Below are 21,596 nucleotides of genomic sequence, written 5' to 3'. Positions count from 1 at the left end.
ATCATCAGAATTAAAATAGGCAACTGTTCATTCTGTTTGTTAATGTGGTATTTTATTAGGGTCAAAAGCCCTGTCCTTAGGTTTATTTACTTGAAGTGAGGCAAATGCTGTTTAAATTAGAATTGGCAGCATAAGGTTCTACTCCAAACTGAATACAGATCTCTGCTTTGTGATGGCGAGCGGCAGACAGGAGTTAGAATGGTCAATGGTGTGGTGGGGAAGTAGGATGGTTAGCCCTTGGTCTTGTTCTGCTGCTCTTCCATTGTCGGGCCGGGTAAGGAAGGCAGGGTGGTTGGGACCTTTCATTGGGGGTGTGCTCTTCTGCCAGCCAGCTGGATTTTATTTTTCTTATATTCAGGTAAAATAAATACTGCTCAGACTTTTTCAGTTTGCATGTGAAAAGAAAGTCTGCGTCTTCAACAGAAAAATTACTTTTATGAGAAAAGTGTGACAAGAACAATGAAACAGAGGTGAAAAAATCCAAACTCCTTTTTTTGGACAAAGCCTTATTCAGAGTGGGTCAGCAAGCTTTAGTATTGACATCCTGTCTACTTTGCTATTCTAGGAGCAATTCCATGGAAGTGTCTACTCTGGATTAGGAATTCTTTCTTGTGTAATTTTAATTACCTTGTAATTATAAGTGTCCATTTCTTTGGGAAATACCGAGCTCTCCCTGCTCCCACCAAGCTCTCCTCTTTCTTTTCAGACCAGTTCTGATTCCTCTTAGTTCACCGTTTTCAATCAAGAAAATTGACAGGAGAGAGATGAGTCTCCTTGCCTTGTGAGACTGCTTATTTTTATGTGTCTTTACTGTGGGGTAACTACAGTTTCTAAACCAAAAATCACTGGAAAAGAATACAACAAGGACAAAGAAGAAATAGAATTGAAATTATGATTTCAGTCATATAGCTCAGACATGTAGTTCTGTCTGAGAAAAACATAAATTGAAAGAAAAAATAATATTTTTTATTCTTTAGTAATCACAATGACGTAATTGTTACGGTATATCTGCTCCTGTTGGGGACTGTACATCTCGTCAAACCTTGCAGTCGTATTTATCACTGCCGGCCTCATTTCCTGTGCCACATTGACTTTTGCACAGTACTTTTTGTCATGGCAATAGCCAAAGCCCAACTTTGTGAAGACATGATAATATTGAAAGGAATGTAGATTGATATAATATTGAATTGCCTCGAACTGGTAGTTTGCATGGTGTCCAACAGATGTTCCTGTGTTTCCCTTGAAGTTTTAAAACATCCCACAGTGCCCCTGTGAGTTTGGTGCTTCACCCTGGGGCATCTCTCTCTGCACATGGTTTGGGAACCTCACATTTAATGTATTCAGGAAGAAATGTTAGTAAGAGAAAGTATAATTTAACCATATAATGAAATTGAGAAGTAAGAGTCAAATGATTAAAACAGAAGAAGAGTTTCCCCCAAATATGTTTAAATAATCAAAGAAATTTCACTAAATGAAATGGCAGAGGGCAATTTGGTTTGATTGAATTCGTTTCCTCTCAGAGTTACCAAATTGCCAAATCATTAATTGATGAAAGATCCTCACTGTAAGTCTGTGTCCTGTGCATCCTGCCACGAGGGCTCAGAGAGACTAAGAGAAGAGCCTTCAGGTGCTGAATGAAGCTTTGATTGCGGAAGGTGAAGTAAAGGCTGAAGTGATCCGGAGCCAGCCATGGCCAAGTAAACAGCCTTGGACAGCACTTGCCAAGGGATGAGCCATTGTTTACCCACCTCCCAGCCTCCAGAGCCCAGGTTGGAAGAGCATTATTCAACTTTTGCCCAGTTACCTGTTAACGTTTAACAGAAGGTGGTTTTTCTCTGGCTTTTTATGTGATTGTTAGCCTCAAGGTAGTGGGGTTGGGTGTGTGAAACAGCAAAGATGAATGATGAGCAACTGCACACATTGTTTCTCCACTGCCCTGACCCCGTCCCTGTCTCTGCTTCCCTTCCTCGTTTTCTTCTCTCCTCCCTCTTCTCTCTCCATTTTTCCTCTCTCCTTTCACCTTCCCCCTTACTTCTTTCTCCACAATTTCTTTCCCTTCTGTTTTTCTCTCTCCTCATCTTTTTCTTCCTTTCTTTCGTGTGTGTCTGTACATGTGCACACTCATTCATTCACACACGCTTTTGAAGGCAGATGCAGTTTTCCTCTTAATCTTTATAAATCTCTGTGATGATTGGGGTTCAGGCCCTGAAGCTGGATTTCTGGGTGAGATCTTCGATGCCTTTCATTTTGAAAGAAAGATGGAGAAAATCCTGACAGAGCTCCAACTGTTTAATGACTTGCAGGAAAGTTTGTGACCCCAAGGGCGAACACTTCATTACTTAATGGTATTTAGAAGCTTAGAAAGCTTTAAAAAAGTCTCAACCTCAAGTCTTGGGATCAAAAGATTGGCCAAAATGTCATAACAAGAAGATAACTATTAAGCTCGGGCTGAAATGGAGTGTAGAGAAACTTGTTAAATGGGTTCTGTGGAATTTTTCTAGATGGCTACGTGGCCCTGTCAGCTGAGCTCAGGGTACTTAGGATTTGAGCCACTTATTCTCCTTCTGAACACCTTCCTGATTGATCCGTGACCTCTTACATTGATGTGTTCTTTGTGAGATTTACAGGCAGAAGGAACACACTGTCTTGTTTTTTTGCTGAAAAGCCTTTCCTAGTCCGTGCAAGCCTGCGAGCTGGAGCGGCTCTTGCTTTGCTGAGGAGGTGCCGCCATGCATGCAGTGCTCCTTCCCTGCTGCCCTGACTGCACCAGCGCCCTTCACTTCTTTAACTTTCCTTTGCAGTTGACTGAAACCTCCTCCCGTTACGCCAGGAAGATCTCCGGCACCACTGCCCTCCAGGAGGCCCTGAAGGAGAAGCAGCAGCACATTGAGCAGCTGCTGGCTGAACGGGATCTAGAGAGGGCGGAGGTGGCCAAGGCCACGAGCCACGTGGGGGAGATAGAGCAGGAGCTAGCTCTGGCCCGGGACGGACACGACCAGGTGAAGTCTGGTGCTGACCTTGTTGTGGACATGGTTATGGTTTCTAAATTGAGTGAGGAGGCCCAGGGGCATGCCCGGTGCTTGGCGCCAAGGAGCTAGTCTGGAGAGCACTAGAAATGAGTGTACATTTCTTTTCTGAGCTTGTTTGAAAGCTGCGACCTGGGGCACTTGTTTCCATCATCATAGAGATGAAGTTTTGTTCTTCTTGATTCTACCTTAGTCTTTGGTCTTTACGTCCAGGTCTTTTGGCCTGTCTGTGTTAGGCCAGCTTGTTTCTTAGGACCTTACCAGTGATTACAACTCCTGTTTGTAGATTATACTTTGTATGTGTTTCAACTTCAAAAAAGATGAGAGTTATTGTAACATTGCCCTCTGTTGCTTTAATGGTGCGGTTTTTCATCATCTAGCTTCCAGGAAAGCTCCCAAGAGTAACCCATTAAGATAGAAGGCATTTTAATGTGACAGAGTTTTAGAGCAATGCCCACCCACCATGGTAACACTTACCTATAGCTCTTTGGAGGTATCCCTGGGCCCGTATCCAGGTTAGAAAGAGGGCACTCACTGACATCCTTGCCTTCCCCAGCATGTCCTAGAGTTGGAGGCCAAGATGGACCAGCTGCGAACAATGGTGGAAGCTGCTGACAGGGAGAAGGTGGAGCTTCTCAACCAACTTGAAGAGGAGAAAAGGTGACCCCAAACTGTTCCAGGGTGAAAGTGTGGCCTTTGCCTTTTAAATGATCTTAGGAAAAAATTTCCTATTAACCTTATTGGTGTCAACCCTTAGAATCAAAGCAATGACTATGTGTTCAGCAGAAATTGAACTCTTTATACTGTGTGAAGAGGGCTTGCTTTGATTTGACTTTTTTCATCAAGTTTGGAATCATTAGACCTGGCCTGATTAATTTAACAGTAAATGCCAAACATCCTGTTGAGGATAGCTTTCATTAGTATTGTGGAGGTAATCCTACCCTAGTTTTTACCTGGAGCCATTCCTGGTAAGAGGATATTCTAGGCCCAAGTTACCTAGTATTTACGAAATTGTATCATGTCTTGTGGGTGATAACAAGGTCCCTGTCCTTGAAAAACTCAGTACCTTATTAGTAAAACAAAATTCTCACATGTGAAACAATTCAAGAGTTATCAATACGAGATCAAATGCTAAATGGTGTGAGACAGAGAAGTCAAGTTTGGTTCTTTTTTTTTTTTTTAATTTTTTTCAAAAACGATGGTTAGATGCCACGAAGTAGGTGGCAATGCCTTAACCGTATGCGTGTTGTACAGGCCCGAGAGCCTCTTCCATCCTTGTCAAGGGGAGTGCTAACTTTCTCTCCTTGCATGCAACACCAGGTTTGGTTCTTATAAAAGGAAGTTTCTCAAGGCTGTGAACAAACAAGATCTCTAAAAAAAAGTGTCTGCATGGAAACCAGACATCTCTGGGTTATAGGAAGTTTGTCCTCTGTTGGATAATGCCGTCTTCTGTCATTTCTGATGACACCAACTTAATTAACAATCTAGTATTACTGTGTGCTCAGGACAGTCATAAGCAGTGTCATATTGAGCCGGCACAGTGACACAATACTGTCTCTTACCAAGAACATTACTTTCTCACTGGAGAGAGACACACTATACATGGGAAATTCTCCTCGCATTTAAAAAATGGCTGCAGGTAAATGAGAGACTGTGATAGACTCTCTAGACCCTTCTGAATGCCATGGCACCCTTCCATTTGCTTCTGTTCTTAAATTGGCTCTTTGCGGATGGCCAAGCAGTAGATATGTCTCCTAGCTCTCACGTGAGCTTGAGAGCTTAACCGAAGATATTTCTTATTTAATTCACTAGGATTTTTTATTGTGAATTTTACTAGAAATGCTGATGAGTTTGAAGGGTTTTGTTTTGTTTTACTTTACATGTAGGTTATGAGCTTTGTCCACCTTTTCTTCCTTCTCTTAAAGGTTAACAATGTGGTTGTTACCTGGAGTTTGTAAATCCTCAGAATGTCGTTACATTTCATTGACTTTGTCATGGCATTGATTGAAACCCACACCCAATATCAGAGATTTTAAAATGTGAGAAAAGTGTGCATTTAGAATCAAAGAAATAGGATCTTTGATTGCTTCTCCCCCAAATCATTCACAGCCCTGTGCTCCCAGTCTTGGAGTAGGTTCTCGTACTATCCCAGAGCCTTTGAGATTGGGGGTCTGTGCATAAGAAGCCTGCTAACCTCACCCTAAAATATCTGATGTAGAGTGATACAAGGAGAGACTTATTTTCTCTGCTAAGAAAGTAAAAATTCTAGACATGAAATCTCAAAACTATTTCTGTGGTGATCATTTTCTTTTTGTTTATCTCACCTTGATTAGATCCATAATGGTGTTTGTGACCAAGAGAACCAGTTGATTTTTCTAAACTCTTATTACCTCATGCCTTCTGGAATTAGTACCTGGATAAAACTTTGGCATTTCCTAAATAATTAGAGTACAGATCTTAGATTTATAAATCAGAGGCCTAAAGATGCTTTTAAAAATTTTCAACATCTCTAAGGCATTTTTTTTCCCACCATCTCCTGAATTCACCAGGGTATTGATTACAGATTTCTTTTGAGGGGGGTTGGGGTAAGGCAGATGTTTCTTAATTACTTTCTTAAAAGTGCTTTGTTTTGGCTTTATTGCACAGGAAGGTTGAGGACCTTCAGTTCCGGGTTGAAGAAGAGTCAATTACCAAAGGCGATCTTGAGGTAAAATGCCCTCCAGCTCTCTAAAGCTTTTGTGGGTACCAGTATTCAGAAACATGGATGAAATAATGTGCCAACTGACACGTGTGGCCAGAGCCTTCAGCTGAGGGAACGGCAGGAACCCCATCCTCTCTGGCCAGGCTGGGTTGTGGGTGTGGCTTTACGGTGATGATGCCAGCCCTTGAGCCGGTGACTGTGGTGTCCCACCTCCTGTGGCCGAGTAAAACTCTCACTATTCTCATGCTTCAAAATTCAAAACCATGAGTTAGATTTAATCAAGTCATAAATCTGACAGTGAACAATTATTCATATTAGTTTTTAGATTAGACACAATTAAATGGTTTTGTTGGTTTCAAGCCATTGCTAGATATACGACAAATGTAAATTCACATTTAAAAATTTTTCAGATTTTTGGTTCTTTAGTAAAAATTGCACTTGTCTGTGCATTTTCCCAAATATGCATTTTTTGCTACCATTACAATTTTAGAGTCTGTTGGCTGCCCACACCATGCCCTTCCAAACAGAAACTCTGATTTCTTTGGAAATGAATATCTTTACAGTCTTACAAGGAGTAAGGGGAACATTTTCTGACTTCTCATTTTGTAGGGCCCAGAATTTAATGATTCATTAACAATTTAATAGATACCTTCTTCACTCATTTCACATACAGTCACAATCCTTTAGTTGACTTTTGTGTTGTTCTCATCCATTTAAAAACACCCAAAGTCTCATTAGAAGTTTCATATCATCGTCTAATTCATATGAAATACAACCTGTGGTGTTTGGGGAGGGTCAAGTTAAAATATTTACATAAGCACTAGGCTAGCAGAGTCTGTCTGATAAACTTACTTGAAATTAATCAAATAAAGTTATCTTGAAACCCTAACACGTAGTGAAACCTTAGTTAAATCTCTTTTTTGTTGTTGTTTAATTTTTTTATTTTTTTACTGATAGCAAAAGAGCCAGATTTCTGAAGATCCTGAGAATGTAAGAGGGCACTTAACTGTGTGGATATTTCCCTTGTTAACACAGATTGATTACAGATTAAAATGCTTATTGATACACTCAAATACTAACGGCATAATCTGACCTTAGGACATTGACCTTAATATTTCTGTGCATGTGGCTTTCAAAGCAATTACATTTGTATCCTGAAGAAATTGTATGTAATGACTGAGCTCTGTAAATTCATTTGTTTAATGAATAGTAGGCCAATGTTTGCTTTATAAAGAATTTTACCAAAAAGGAAAAAAAAGTTTTTTTGTCTGGAGGCCTGGCCTCCTTCACCTAATTCATAATGTCTTCTAGTTTTGGAATTATTCTAAAAGAGACGATAGCTGACGGAAGCATAAAACATGCTAGATGCAGAGTTGCAGGAATTCTGGGGAAGTTTCTCAGGCTGCTGGTTGTACTTCCCACGAGAGAAAAGGCAATTGTGAGACTCCCAGCTCTGACTGGCTGCCTTTCCGTGCACGCCCCCTGCTGGCCAGTGCCTGCCAGTGCGGCTGACACGACGTTCAGACGGCCCTTTGCTGATACGGTATTTTGCCTAGTTTGTGAAACTGGAGGCAAATATTCTTCAGTGAAGACACTGTGTGTTTTTAAATTTATTATTATTGAAGTGAGATTTTTCTAGTAGCAGCGCTACTAGGCATGTGAGTGTTTCCTTTATCTCCCTCCCTCTGGTTAAGATCAGACACCCAATACGAATCTTCCCGAAGTGGCCTCCAGAGCACTGCTGCTCAGGGTACCCTGCCAGCTGTGACGCTGATTGAAAAGAACCTGACAACCTTTTGCTTTGATTTACTACCACGAGAGAATGACATTAAAACAAAGAGCTCCTTTTCTTCCTACCACCTCCTGGCAGCTGAAATAGATAACTCAAGACTGAACTTTTTAAAAGGTCTTCATTCTGAAGGGTTCCTTTTTGTGAAGCTACTTCAGTGATCTGGGTCTCTCCTCTCCTTCCAGAACAGGCTCCCGCTGCACCCGGTGTCAGTCTGCATGGGATCTCCCTCCTGCCTCTCTCGTGCGCTTCTTGCAAAGCCTTCGCTTTCCTTCTCAGCCCCCTGTCCCAGGATTTTCCTCTTGGGATACTCTGTGTCTTACTTAAGAAAGAAATAATTTTAAAAGGAGGGTTGTCCTATTTGATGTCACATTTTTACTCTGTGCTGTGGCATGGAAGTGGATCACTTAGTTCCCGTGCTGCAAATTGATCAAATCCCACTGTAAAGCCCCAGATAAATTGTGTATGTACCCATCAGTAAGGAGGCATTAGCTATGCTCATCTGGAAGATCTCTGAATGGAGAGAAGGTCACATTAAATGTATATTTGCTTTTTATCTGGAAGTAGTGACATTTCACCCAGAGGACACTTAACATAGTGTCAAGAGAGGAAAGGTTCTGTTACCTTCTGCCGTTTCCTATCACTGTGTTTTTGGTTTTTGGTACCTGAGGCTGTGACCTCAATATGTAGATCTGGATTAGATTCTTCTTTCGTAAAAGCAGGTAAAATCGAACAACTTCTGTCTAAGGCATATATGGACCAAGGGGACTATCCAGACAATTAGGTTTTGAATTTTATCTCGTTATTTTCATGGAGTGTAAAGAGCTGAAACAGACAAAGAATTTTTAAGAAATTTTTTCATTCACCTTTTAAATGTCGCTTGATGGTTTCTCTATACCTGGTTCACAAGCCAAGTGACCTCTTGAATGCATTGCAGTCCCCTGAGTACCACTAGAGTGAGTGAAGATGTTTATAACCTTTATTTTTACATTCCACCTTCTACTCAAGTTCTGTACTACTTTGTTCACTTTATTTAGAGTCTGTTGTCATTTTTTCATTGCCCATAATTGTTCAGACTGATAGGTCAGTTAGAACCACAAAATATTTAAATTAATACAAGTAATTAGCAGCTGCTGAGAGATGCCCTGTCAATAGGTTTTGTCATTCTGATAACTGATAACCTCTTGGCTAGGAGAGGTGGGTGGGGAAGGGTACATTTGGATACCTAGATTATTTCAGATTGGTTAAGGTTCTGCTGCACTTAAACCTCTTAGAACGAGATTGCCTTGTGGATTCCTCATTAGGTTACACCGGAGCACGTGGTGGTGAGGAGTGCAGAGTCTCTGTGAGATCTTGGAGGCTCTGATCACGTTAGGATCCCACCAGCTCTTCGTGCATGAGTTCACTCATGCCTTTGTGTTGAGTCACCATTTGTTAGCTTTTTTCCCTCTGAGCTGATAAAAATGACTTCATCTAGGGATAAAAATAATAAGCCCCTTGCCAGCTTGAGCTAAATTTTTCTCCTGCTCTGAGCCTCTTAATTGGTCTGCTTCAGAGATGGGGGCTGTGGAGGATAATTATTACTGAATTTTCTCTTTGTAATTCTAATTCCTTTGTTTCCCTCTGAAGACCAATAGCTTTTGGGAAATCCACTGTTGGAAGGGAATGAGAGTTTCCATGGCTCCCAACCTGTCATACGTGAGAATGTGCTGAGATCTCGCTCACACCCTTCTCACCCATTTCTTGCAAAGGCCGCTGGTGTGATTTCCTTGGCTCTAGTTTCTGGATTCCCTTTATTAGTGTTATTACTTGACCCTTTTTCATGTTAAATTATATGCCAAAATGCAAGGATCTGCTCTAAGGACTTAGAGAACACTTTAAGGTTTACGACATTATCTCTTTCATGTTTAAGTGATAGTGATGATCATTCTGAGGGTTAATCTACTTTTTGAAGCCATCGAGTCAGTTACATACACATTAATGCCAAGTAGCCATCGTGGGGAGGAGGGAAAGTGATAGTTTAGAGGGATATTAACTTTTCTAATTTGTGCTGATAAACTTCACTTATCAATATAACTTATATTTGGCTGCATGCATCTGACACTTCATCTTGCCCCATGTGTTTTCCATGTTTTCTTTCCGAAGAGACCAGCTCATGTCCCGTGCCCACCACCACCCCTTTGTCCATAGTGCTCATCCTCACCCAGCCTCCTCATCTCATTCCATCCTCTTCCCTTCTCCATTACCCTTTTTGTTCATCCTTTGGCGGAAGGTACTGGTGGCTGAGCCTGCATGCCGCGCTCTCTCCTTTCGTGCTGGCATGTCATGGTGGCACTGTTGTGTTCTCTTCCTCTTCCTTTTTACTAACAGACGCAGACCAAACTGGAGCATGCCCGCATTAAGGAGCTTGAACAGAGCCTGCTCTTTGAAAAGACCAAAGCTGACAAACTCCAGAGGGAGTTAGAAGACACTAGGGTAATGGCTTTCACTATTTCATGAAGCAGACCCATGCGTGTGAGTGGTGGACTCCTCGGGTGACGTACATTGTAGCTGGCCTGAGCCTTGACCCAGTGGTTCGTTCAACTGAGTTTGGTCTTCACACTGTTCAGATGTTCTTGAGTTTACACTGATGGGTAGGCACAGGTGTTTCATATCAAATCTTTTGTCAAAAGTAAAGACTGACTCCTTTGGTTAACTCAACCAAAATTGTATCAGAAACTTTACGACCATAAAAACTAATGGGTATAACTGTATTTGAAGTTCTTTGTATTAATACCTTGAAATACATTTCTCTAGTTTGCCACAAGCAGTCAATTGTCCTCTTGTTCTCATATTCGTAGTTGTTGGATTTTTTTCAATAATTTTTTTATTTCATTAATACTTTAGCTCTCTTTTCCTGCCTCTTCCCTGGCCTTGTGGGGGAAGGAAATGGAAACACTGGCTCTTTTTAATGAGAGTTAAGGACTTTTACCCCAGTTATCTTTTTTTCTTGATAGCTGATCTCTCTTTGTACTTCCCTCCCTTCTGTTACCCAGGAGATTAAAATCTAGTAGTCATGAAGGAAACGTGTGTTGGGAACAGAATGGCTTCTTACTGTCTCCAGCTTACTGTGTTTGGCCCTTGGAGCCAGTGCATCAGTCATGCTTTAGTTTGTTTATATGTTAAAGCACCTATGTAGTGCTTACTTTGTGCCAGGCACTCTTCTAAGTGCTTTACAAGTAGTATTCAGTCTCACGACAACCATAGGAGATAGGGAGTATTATTGTTCCCATTTTACAGACAAGAACACTAAGGCACAGAGAGGTTAAATAATTTGCCTAGGGTCACGCAGCTAATGTGTGTAATAGTGGAGGCAGGATTTGCGTCAGGGCCATTTGGCTCCAGAGTCTTTGCTGTTAACCAGCACAGAATGGAGGCTGTCTATTATGGAAGTAGTTTTATGCTAAAAGATTTAAGAAATAATCAGAGTCATATATAAAAATATATATTCATGTATACCTTTAAATCATGAATTTGTCTGTCAATAGCTAAATTGCCCAGATTCTTAGCTTTAAAATTTCTAAAATTACTCTGTCCCTGATCAAACTTGGTATCCTGATTTTTTTGAATTGTTAGAAATTTTTATACAATGAGAAATCATTGACTGATCTAAAAATCTAGACAATTGAGTAATTTTCCTTCTCTAAGTCATAAGTTTTTATTTTTTAAGATGAAAGAAAATATGCTCAGTCTCAAAACTAAAGATTTCTCCTGTGTATTTGGTAAGAAAAAAAAATAAAGTGGTTATTAGGTGCTGTTTCTTCCTTACCTGAGAGCAGAAGAACTGGCCTGGGAAATAAAAGGGACTAATGAGAGTGAGTTCCTTTGGTGTGACTGGCTGTTAATGTAAGGATATATATATTTTTTACTTCTGAACTCCTCTTGCATATCTTCATTTTGTCAGCAAACAACACTGATGCCTTCTTTGTGCTCTGCGTAAGAAGGCATCTGTTTATAGCATGGTTTATCCATATATTTCAGATGAAGGCTTATATATTTCCGTAACAAAGTGTGTCTTCCATTGATGCTCACTCTTGGTTTGCCAAGTGTGAAAATAACCAATGACCCATGTAAGTTTCACATCATGTACGTTACTTTTTAGGAAGCACTTGAGAATTCCTTTTTGCCAATAAATCCAGTTTACAAACAGTGTGCTTGGTGCTATAGAGATATTAGCAGGAATAAGAAATGATTCCTGACTTAATTTATGGTCTCAAACTGGTGGGAGAGGCAGACACAGGTAGTTTTTACCGAGGGCAGACTTTGGGAAATAAAACAAAAGAATGGAAGTACTATACTTTATATGAAAATACCATATAAAGTATAATCACATTATTATTTATTATTTTCATTTGGCTGTTAATTGTAGCTAAGAACTATTGCCCTATTGGATTTAATTTATTGATGCTAAAGACTTTACAGCAATGGGGTTTATTAATATTTTGTACCTTATTTTGAGGTAACAAATTCTTGGACTCTTCTCTCCCCAGAAAACTATGTAAATGAATTAACATCGTTAACCTGAAGCATCTCTAATCTCAAAGCATAACAATTATAGTAAACTCTGAAATATTTAACGACTAGATTATGCAGTTTAGGAGTGCCAAGTGCTTTCTTGTCCTCTTCTCTTGAGGATGTTTTAGTTTTTATTGCTATTATAGCCTGTAGGTAGGCAGAGGAAATGGAAGAAACATATCCGTTATTTTCTGTCCCCGTAAAGGCAGTGTGGGAGAGGAGTGTTAAATTCAGAGTTTTGATCCTTAAAATTTGGGACTCACTGCTGTTTTTAAATTATTTGTGTTCTCTTCTATTTCCCAGGTTAGTCCAATAATTTCTGTGCCTGAAACTACCATTTTCTACATATTCTGTTCACTAAACTGACTGCCTAACAGGTAGCAGAGGGAAATAATTTTCTAAGAATGACAAGACACAAGGTTAAGAAAGTGTTTTTCCTAGCCCTGGAGTGTTTATTCAAAAAGAGCAGATTCCTGGGTACTACCCCAGAGCTCAAATAGAATCAAAATATGTGGGAGTAGCTAGAAACTTACATTTTAGACATGCATTCCAGGTGATTCATGTGCATAGTAATGTCTGAGAACCACTGGGTTAGGGGAACAAGATGTGTACATCAAAATGCTGATAGAATTATAAAATCCAAAAGGGAGCCTCTGTATAAGATTCCTATGTATAATTGCAGGTAAGTAATCCTTCTTACTTTGTCTTTCTAAAAAAAGGTTAATAAGTTAATTCTTCATTATCCACTTGATAATGGAGGTTTCTATATAGGTGATGTGTTTGAAACATTTGATAGGTAATTTTAGATCTCTTATACCAGTGCTATCCAGTAGATGTGTAATGCAAGCCACATGTCTACAATTTACAATTTTCTGGTACCCACATTAACTAACTTTTTAGTAAGTTACAGGTGAAATTAATAATATATTTTATGTAAACAGATATATCCAGAATCTTAGTTTATCATATAATCAATATAAAAACAAGATGACTTATGTTCACTGTTTCTAAGTCTTCAAAATCTGATGTGTATTTTACACTTAAAGCACATCTCACTTCAGATGAGCCACATTTTAAGTGCTCAGTAGCCATATGTGGCCAATAGCTGCTGTGGACAGCACAGTCTGTAAGGTCACCCTCATCAGGTGGATAAACATTTACGCATCCTGGATGAAGTGGGGTAGAAAAAACTGGCAAAATAAGGAAGATTCTTTCTGTCAGGAGAGCTTTGAAAGTTACTGTTTCTGTTGACTTATCAGTTAATGGACAATTCCTTGATTTAAGCTTCATTAGAGGAAAAAGAAGTATTTTGGGAGTGAGTTAAACTCAATATTGATTTTAGATTCCTTTAGTGTCTCAAAATGGTAGAAGTTTGCTGAAGACAGTAATTTTGAATTGGAGCTACCAAAATTGGGCTTAAGCCATTATCACAGTTAGAGATAGAGTAACGTGTAATCATTTGCAACAGCTTGACTGCTGCCTGAGATGAGGTGGTTATTAAATATCTTCAGGGTTAAGGAAAAGCATCAATAATTTATTATTTAAATAATCTTTTTTTTTTTTTTTTCTGGACTGCTGTTAATAGGTGGCTACAGTGTCAGAAAAGTCACGTATAATGGAACTAGAGAAAGACCTAGCATTGAGAGTACAGGAAGTAGCTGAGCTCCGAAGAAGGCTAGAGTCCAATAAACCTGCTGGGGATGTGGATATGTCACTTTCCCTCTTGCAGGAGATAAGCTCTTTGCAAGAAAAGTTAGAAGTCAGCCATACTGACCACCGGAGAGAAATAACTTCTCTGAAAGAACATTTTGGAGCCCAGGAAGAAACTCATCAGAAGGAGATAAAGGCTCTTCATACTACCATGGAGAAACTTTCCAAAGAAAACGAGTCATTGAAAAGCAAGCTCGATCATGCCAACAAAGAGAATTCAGATGTGATAGCTCTGTGGAAGTCCAAGCTGGAGACTGCCATCGCATCCCACCAGCAGGCGATGGAAGAGCTGAAGGTGTCCTTTAGCAAAGGGGTTGGAACGGAGGCAGCAGAATTTGCTGAGTTAAAAACACAAATAGAGAAAGTAAGACTAGATTACCAGCATGAAATAGCAAATTTGCAGAATCAACAAGACTCTGAACGGTCTGCTCATGCTAAAGAGCTAGAAGCCCTAAGGGCTAAACTGATGAAAGTCATTAAAGAAAAGGAGAACAGTCTGGAAGCCATCAAATCAAAACTGGACAAAGCGGAAGACCAGCATCTAGTAGAAATGGAAGACACATTAAACAAATTACAGGAAGCTGAAATAAAGGTAAAGGAACTAGAGGTACTGCAAGCCAAATGCAATGAACAAACCAAGGTTATTGATAATTTTACATCACAGCTCAAGGCTACCGAAGAAAAGCTCTTGGATCTTGATGCACTTCAGAAAGCCAGTTCCGAAGGTAAATCGGAAATCGAGAAACTTAGACAGCAGCTTGAGGCAGCTGAGAAACAGATTAAAAATTTAGAGATTGAAAAGAATGCTGAAAGTGGCAAGGTTTGTATTGACATCCTCCATCCTTTTTTTTTTTTTTTCCCCATTTATTATCCTTATTTTGCATTTATGTTACTTTTGAGTTCAGGTAATTCATCTTCCAAATTCCTAATTCAATTAAAACAAATTGCTTGGTGCTCCCAGTTGAGTATAGTATAGTATTAATATCTTCTGAGTATCTTGAGTATGGTTTCATCTGAGGAGATTAGAGAAAAGTGTGGGTCAGCCACATAAATTTATTTTGGTGGCCTACCATCTGGATACCTTATCTGTTACTTTACCCTGGGCCATGCCAAGATCTCTTGTTAAGCTTAGTTCCAGTCTGCAATCTCTGTTTATAATAAAGAGCTCCCTAAGACAATGGTGTTAAGGTAAATGAGTGAATGGATAAGACAGAAACATGTAAGATTATGTATCCCTTTCCTGGCCACATACAGTCACGTGCTGCATGACAGACCCGCATGTATTATACAGTGGTGGTCCCATAAGGTTATATTATTGTATTTTTACTGTTGGCTTTCTAGTTTAGATACAAAAACACTTAGCATTGTGTTGTGGGTGCCTACAGTATTCAGTATAGTAACATGCTGTACAGTTTGTGGCCTGGGAGCAATAGGCCTCACCATCTAGCCTAGGTGTGTAGTAGGTTATACCGTCTAGGTTTATGTAAGTACACTCTGTGAGGTTCGCACAATGACAAAATCACCTAACAACGCAATTCTCAGAACATATCCCTGACCCTAAGCGATGCATTGCCTATCTGTAGGGTTAAGTACTAAAACAGGATGTGAACTCTTAGTGCTTCTTGACTCTTGTAAATTAACGTGCTATGGTAAATAATATTCACGGCAAAATCAAGGTTAAGAGCCTAGAGCCCTTTGCATTGCTGCTCATGTCTCATTGGCGTTTTTTCTATGGCACAATGAGAACACTGTCCATCTCTTGCTTTTTTGAGAAAAAAATGGACAAGTATGCATTTGGTGAAGGCATAGGAAATTATATGAAACATTCGCCAGCTGCATTTCTTACTAACTAGTTTTGTTAAATGTCATCTTCATTTTTAAGGATTGTTCGAGGAATTCTTTCTCAGTCCTGCCACTAGTTGAGGCGCTGATATTGATGCTGAATGTTCTGAGCATTTTGCGGGAGAAGCTGCTCTATTGGCAAAGAAGGAAGGGTTGTGATGGTTAAATGGGGAGAGGTGAGGACAGACAAACAGCAAAAAATTACTAAGTGACCGTAGTTAAAGATAACAAACTGGTTATAGGAAATTTTTCTCCAATCTCCTCATGTGGTTCCGAAGTACCGGTCAATACACAAAAATTGGTTAGAAGATAATATGTAGCGAATGGTTAGTTCATTTTTTTACGTCAAGATTTAATGAAAGCCAAGTTTTGATGACTGTTGTCTAGTAGATTTTTAAATTTTACTTTTATTCTAATGTTGAAATAATTTACACATATATAAAATTACAGAAAATAACATAAACCGCATGTGCCCATCATTCCTGTCTTAAGGTTTTTCAGGTCCAGTAAATGAAATGGCTCACGTAGCTCATTTAGAAAGTAAGCATCTGCACTTTCTGCTTTAGATCATGCTGATATTCCAAATTAAATTGAGGTATAGAAAAAATCTGTTTTGACTATTTAAAATAGCCATTAGACAATCAGAACTGATTGTTTGAAAAGTCATTGGCTTCTTAGAATTAAAAAAAAAAACAACCTTTTATTCCTTTCAGTTTTGTTCTGTTATGTTTGTTTCTCATAAATTTTTTATATTTGTTTTATTTTTTTCTTCTCATTCTTTTTTGTTTTCTTTTTGTTCATTTGCTTCTATACCATGTAACTGTATGTTAGGCTAGTAGCATTACCAAAGAGCTCCAGGGGAAAGAGCTAAAGCTTACTAACCTTCAGGAAAATTTGAGTGAAGTCAGTCAAGTGAAAGAGGCTTTGGAAAAAGAACTTCAGATTTTGGTAAGTATCTACTGGGAATCTGCATCTCAAGGTTTCTGGCCATTTCTTGTTTTTAAAATAATTCTCCATAAAGAGAGAAATTTTGCAGCTATTTCCCTTCTCCTGCAAAGTGTTGACTTAGTGTGTTAGTTATTGGCTGGTAAATACTGTACCTTGAGGGGAATCAGATCAAACCCAAACTAGCAATTAAGGTAGGTATTACTGGTTTTTCTTTGTTTGGTTGGTTGGTTTTTGTTTTTTTAAATCTATTCCTTTGCCTCTGGTAATGCACCGCTTTGGAATGTTACTGACTACTTAGGTTCACTAAACACAAGGACCTTCCAAGTGACACGTGCAACACAATCAGGTTTCATTTATAACGAGGTTCTTGTGCTATGTCTTCTCCCATCTGCTTTGTGGCTACGTGGGGCAGCAAGCCACCCAGCCGTCCTGGTCATCGGCACCCTCTGTTGGCGAGGCAGGGTGCTGTTTAATTGAAGGAATGCAAAGAAATCTTTCTTATAACTCAGGTTTTATCCTACCTCAGGAAATTACTTTTCCTTTTGTATGTTTTCTCTTTCTTTAGTCCCAAGTTGTAAGACATGTTTTTTTCTTACTTTTTCTCAGCTTTCTTCCTTCCTCCTGCACCAAAAACTTGACCTGAAACAAGGCTGATGATCATGAATAGTGCCAGTGGTACCCACACATCATGGAAAGGAAGAGTTGTAGGCTTGCAGAGAAGCTAGATAGGAGAAACAGTAGCTACTAAGAATCAGTTGTCCCAGACCTTTCACCTACCTTCCTGGTCCCTGTTTATTATACTTCTGTGCTAATAACAGTGGTAAATAAAAGTGTGTGATTTTTTTTTCCTTATCTAAGTGCCAATATTACAATATTCTACTTTTTTTAAATGGTAAGTATATAACTGTGCCCTTCAGTATGGTAGCTGCTGTCCACATATGACTATGTAAATTTAAATGCATTAAAGTTAAATGAAATTTGAGATTCAGTTGCACTAGCTACATTTTAAGTGCTCAGTAGCCCCAGGTGGCTACTGGCCACAGCACAGTAGGAAACATTTCCCTCACTGTAGAGAGTTCTTTTGGACTGTTCTGGTATATAATACTTGAGCTACATTTTGAGACGAAGTTGGTCTGGGAATCACTGTTTCGTGAGTTGGTATTCTTTAAGAAGATATTTTGAGTTCTACATCATTTCTCTTCCCTCTTCCCTAAACTTTTAGGATGCATTGCTTGCCTTTCCCCCCCACCCCCCCTCTTCAGCAAGTTATTCCTCCATATACTCTTAAGAGAAAACATGCCACCATGAGTCTGGCTTTGGGAATAGCACAGGTGGGCAGCCTGTGGGCTTTGATGGACGTGTGGCTCGTGTGCCCATCTTTTTATAATCCTAGTTAGTTAGAAATACTCATTTAAAAATTCTCTTGGTGTAGCTAGCTCAAAGTTTATCTCAGGACAACCGGGAGAATGATTTTTAATTGTAATGTTTAGAAAAGAAGATCTTGAGCAGCAGGTGATTGATGGACCTTTTCAATTTAAAGAGTAGTTGACACAGACCTAGATACAAGATGTTACACTCAGATTACTCTCAGAAATAAAAAATTTCAGAACTCTGTTCACTGTCTCAGGCAGATTTCTAAAGTGAAGGTCTCGGCCAGGCGCAGTGGTTCACGCTGTAATCCTAGCACTCTGGGAAGCCGAGGTGGGAGGATCGCTCGAGGTCAGGAGTTTGAGACCATCCTGAGCAAGAGCGAGACCCTGTCTCTACTAAAAATAGAAAGAAATTAGCTGGACAACTAAAAATATATAGAAAAAATTAGCTGGACATGGTGGCGTATGCCTGTAGCCCCAGCTACTCGGGAGACTGAGGCAGAAGGATCATTTGAGCCCAGGAGTTTGAGGTTGCTGTGAGCTAGGCTGACGCCGTGGCACCTTAGCCCGGGCAACAGAGTGAGACTCTGTCTCGAAAAAAAAATAAAGTAAAGGTCTGCTGTTTGATGAGTAGCAACATGATGGAGCACGCACCACACGTGTATGCACACATGTACACTTACATAAGTATGCACATTCATACATGTGCACACAGGTGTACATGCATACCTCATGCATGTGCATGCAGGTATGCAAACCACACTCATTCATGTGTGTTTGTGCACATATGGTAGTAATTGGTGCTTACATATTTTAAGTATGTTAGTTTTAATGAAACAAGACCAGCAACAAAAAGTAGATAGTATCGTAGTTACAATTGATAGAAACTTTTTATAATTTGAAATCTTTGTATTCTGAATATCGAATTCTTTTTCTTTAGAAAGAAAAATTTGCTGATGCTTCAGAGGAGATAGTCTCTGCTCAGAGAAGTATGCAAGGTATGTCTTACTAAAGTATGAGCAGATTGCTTTAGAGAATATCACACTCGCGAACTGGAGCTGGCCTCTGGAGTACACAGAATAGCGCACAGATTTGGGGAGGCAAAAGAAAGCTGAACACCTGCTTCAGCGTTCTGCACAGTGGTGTGATTTGTAGTGGGACTTTTTAGTATGCCGTGTTCTCAAATCTCACAAGCATATGATTTGATTGAGTTGTAAGACAGCCAAGCTCTAGATGGGTTATTGAATATGAAACATATTAAACTTTTAACTTTATCCTAAATAGAAACTGTAAGTAAATTACACCAAAAGGAGGAAGAGTTTAACATGCTATCTTCTGAATTGGAGAAGCTGAGAGAAAATTTAGCAGGTAAGATGATGTCTCTGGTTACTAAACATTAAATATAGTAGGCTTCCCAGGATTTGAGACAGCTGTAGAATGTTCCATAACATATCTACTGTGCAGGTGTAACCTCCTCACACATTACAGTGATATAACATAATGAAATACTTCTTTGGGATCTGTAACCTTCAGCAAGTCCTCTTTGCTCTGTTTTCAAAAGAGCCAGATTCCACCACCTGTCACCACTTCCTCTGCTGTCCTTGCTCCAAGCCAGTGAGCATCTTTCATCCGAACTATGGTGACAGCTGACCACCCAGGCTAGCTGCTTCTGCCCTTGCCCACTTTAGTCCGTTCCTTTTTTTTTTTTTTTTTTGAGACAGAGTCTCGCTCAGTTGCCTGGGCTAGAGTGAGTGCCGTGGTGTCAAGCTCACAGCAACGTCAAACTCCTGTGCTCGAGCAATCCTCCTGCCTCAGCCTCCCGAGTAGCTGGGACTACAGGCATACACCACCATGCCCGGCTAATTTTTTCTATATATATATTTTTAGCCGTCCATATAATTTCTTTCTATTTTTAGTGGAGACGGGGTCTCGTTCTTGCTCAGGCTGGTCTCGAACTCCTGAGCTCAAATAATCCGCCCGCTTGGGCCTCTCAGAGTGCTAGGATTACAGGCGTGAGCCACCTCGCCCGGCCCGGTCCGTTCTTAACACAGGAGCCAGAGTGTCCTTTTAAAGTGAAGTCAGATCATGTCGCTTCTTTGTGTAAGATCATCCAGGGGCTCCCATCCCACCCCGTGAAAGCTGTGATCCTTACCAGGATCAGGCCCATCACCCCTTGGATTTCATTGCGGACCACCCTCACCTCGCTCACTGCGCTCCCACCGTGTGGCCTCCTCACTCACACTTGGACGTGTCAGCCCAGAGCCTTTGCGCTCACTGTCCCCTTCCCCTCACTTCCTTCAGCCTTCACTCAAATGTCACCATCTTAGCGAGGCCCCATCTAAAATTTTCACCTCCTTCCCAGCTCCTTTCCCTGCCTTAATTTATTTTTCCTCTTAAGGCTTACCACTATTTATTATACTGTTTCTTTTCTTTATCTTGTTTATTGTCTGTTTGTTGTCTTTGCTGGAATGTGATTTTTATGAGGGCAGGGATTGCCATATGCAAATATTACCAGAGCAAGGATACACTAGATAAATTTTTGTCACTTGTAACACAGCAGTGCGATTCTTCTCTATGCATTTAGATATGGAGGCAAAATTTAGAGAGAGAAATGAAAGAGAGGAGCAGTTGATAAAGGCAAAGGAAAAACTGGAAAACGACATTGCAGAAATAATGAAGATGTCAGGAGATAATTCTTCTCAGCTTACAAAAATGAATGATGAGTTACGTCTAAAGGAAAGGTATGTACGAACGTGTTAATAAGCGTGCCTACGTCAGGCAGGGCTCTGCAGCAGTGTCTCCACGAGAGGGGAGACAAAACATTCAGGATTGTTAGGTTCTGAAGTTTCCTGTCTTTGTTTCTTTCTGTTATTACCTCATAGTGTCCTTGAATCAAGGACACAAACCCCTTTCTAAAAGGGGTTTTATGATTCTGACATGTTAAGAAGGACAGAGTTAAGAAATACAATATTATTTGTAGACTTTTTGGTGACTTGTGAAGAAGAAGTAGTAGTTTACTAGTGGCAATAACATTGTTTATAGGTAGTTAAAAATATTTTCAATTTATTTAAATGTAATTATAAGTAATATTTATTCAGTGCTTACTATGTGGCAGGCACCATGCTAAAAGCTTTACGTGGAGTATATTTTCAGATTCTCACAGTAATCGTGTGAGGTGAGTTTAGCATTATTCCCATTTTAAAGAAAAAGTAACTGAGGCTTACTGCGGTTAAGTAACTTGCCTGAGGTTCCAGATCTTGGCCTTCTGGTCCCAGAGCTCTTGCTGTTCTCATTTACTACACTGCACTTCCTTGGTGCTGCTGTTTCTTTTATCTTAACAGCTGTTCTTGGCTCTGTTGTGAGGTTCTTGTTGCTTTGATTTTTTTCTTTTAAGATTAAGCAGTCGTATAAAAATCAGATGTTTTCATTTATAAGACAAAAACTTTCATAGGATGTTTTTAGGACCATTAGAATTCTACTTCTTAAAGTGTTACTACTTGCAAAGTCATGTTTACATCCATCTGTTCACCCACACACAATTCAGAGTCATGGGGATTGGCAGCCAGGCCTCGGTTGGGCAGCTTTGGTCAAACTTGCTGTGAGGCAGGCGTAGCTGCACAGGTGGTTGTGGTGCAGTGCCTTCTAGAGGTTCCATT

At 39.9% G+C, this 21,596-nt stretch overlaps 1 protein-coding gene and 1 non-coding gene across 13 annotated transcripts in view; one reads left to right on the top strand and one right to left on the bottom strand.

Annotated features, from left to right (window-relative positions):
* Nucleotides 1-21,596, top strand: part of CLIP1 (CAP-Gly domain containing linker protein 1) — a 99,280-nt gene that overhangs the window by 35,633 nt on the left and 42,051 nt on the right. For 4 of the 12 annotated variants that reach the window (XM_045534873.1, XM_045534876.1, XM_045534872.1 and 1 more), the window contains exons 6-13: nt 2,802-2,999; nt 3,583-3,686; nt 5,673-5,733; nt 13,656-14,600; nt 16,454-16,570; nt 18,881-18,938; nt 19,225-19,308; nt 20,525-20,681. In XM_045534873.1, coding sequence (XP_045390829.1) covers nt 2,802-2,999; nt 3,583-3,686; nt 5,673-5,733; nt 13,656-14,600; nt 16,454-16,570; nt 18,881-18,938; nt 19,225-19,308; nt 20,525-20,681 — 1,724 coding nt within the window. Of the gene's footprint in view, nt 1-2,801; nt 3,000-3,582; nt 3,687-5,672; nt 5,734-6,684; nt 6,718-9,886; nt 9,992-13,655; nt 14,601-16,453; nt 16,571-18,880; nt 18,939-19,224; nt 19,309-20,524; nt 20,682-21,596 lie in introns of all 12 variants that reach the window. The other 8 variants (XM_045534865.1, XM_045534866.1, XM_045534864.1 and 5 more) reach the window with 4 other exon arrangements.
* On the bottom strand, nt 4,217-4,343 carry LOC123626331. The gene has a single exon (XR_006730815.1). It is a non-coding gene; the product is annotated as a U6atac minor spliceosomal RNA (small nuclear RNA).

The sequence above is a fragment of the Lemur catta genome, chromosome 21 (genome assembly GCF_020740605.2).
Source record: "Lemur catta isolate mLemCat1 chromosome 21, mLemCat1.pri, whole genome shotgun sequence".
Taxonomy (NCBI): Eukaryota; Metazoa; Chordata; class Mammalia; order Primates; family Lemuridae; genus Lemur; species Lemur catta.
This window is presented reverse-complemented; position numbering and strand designations above follow the sequence as displayed.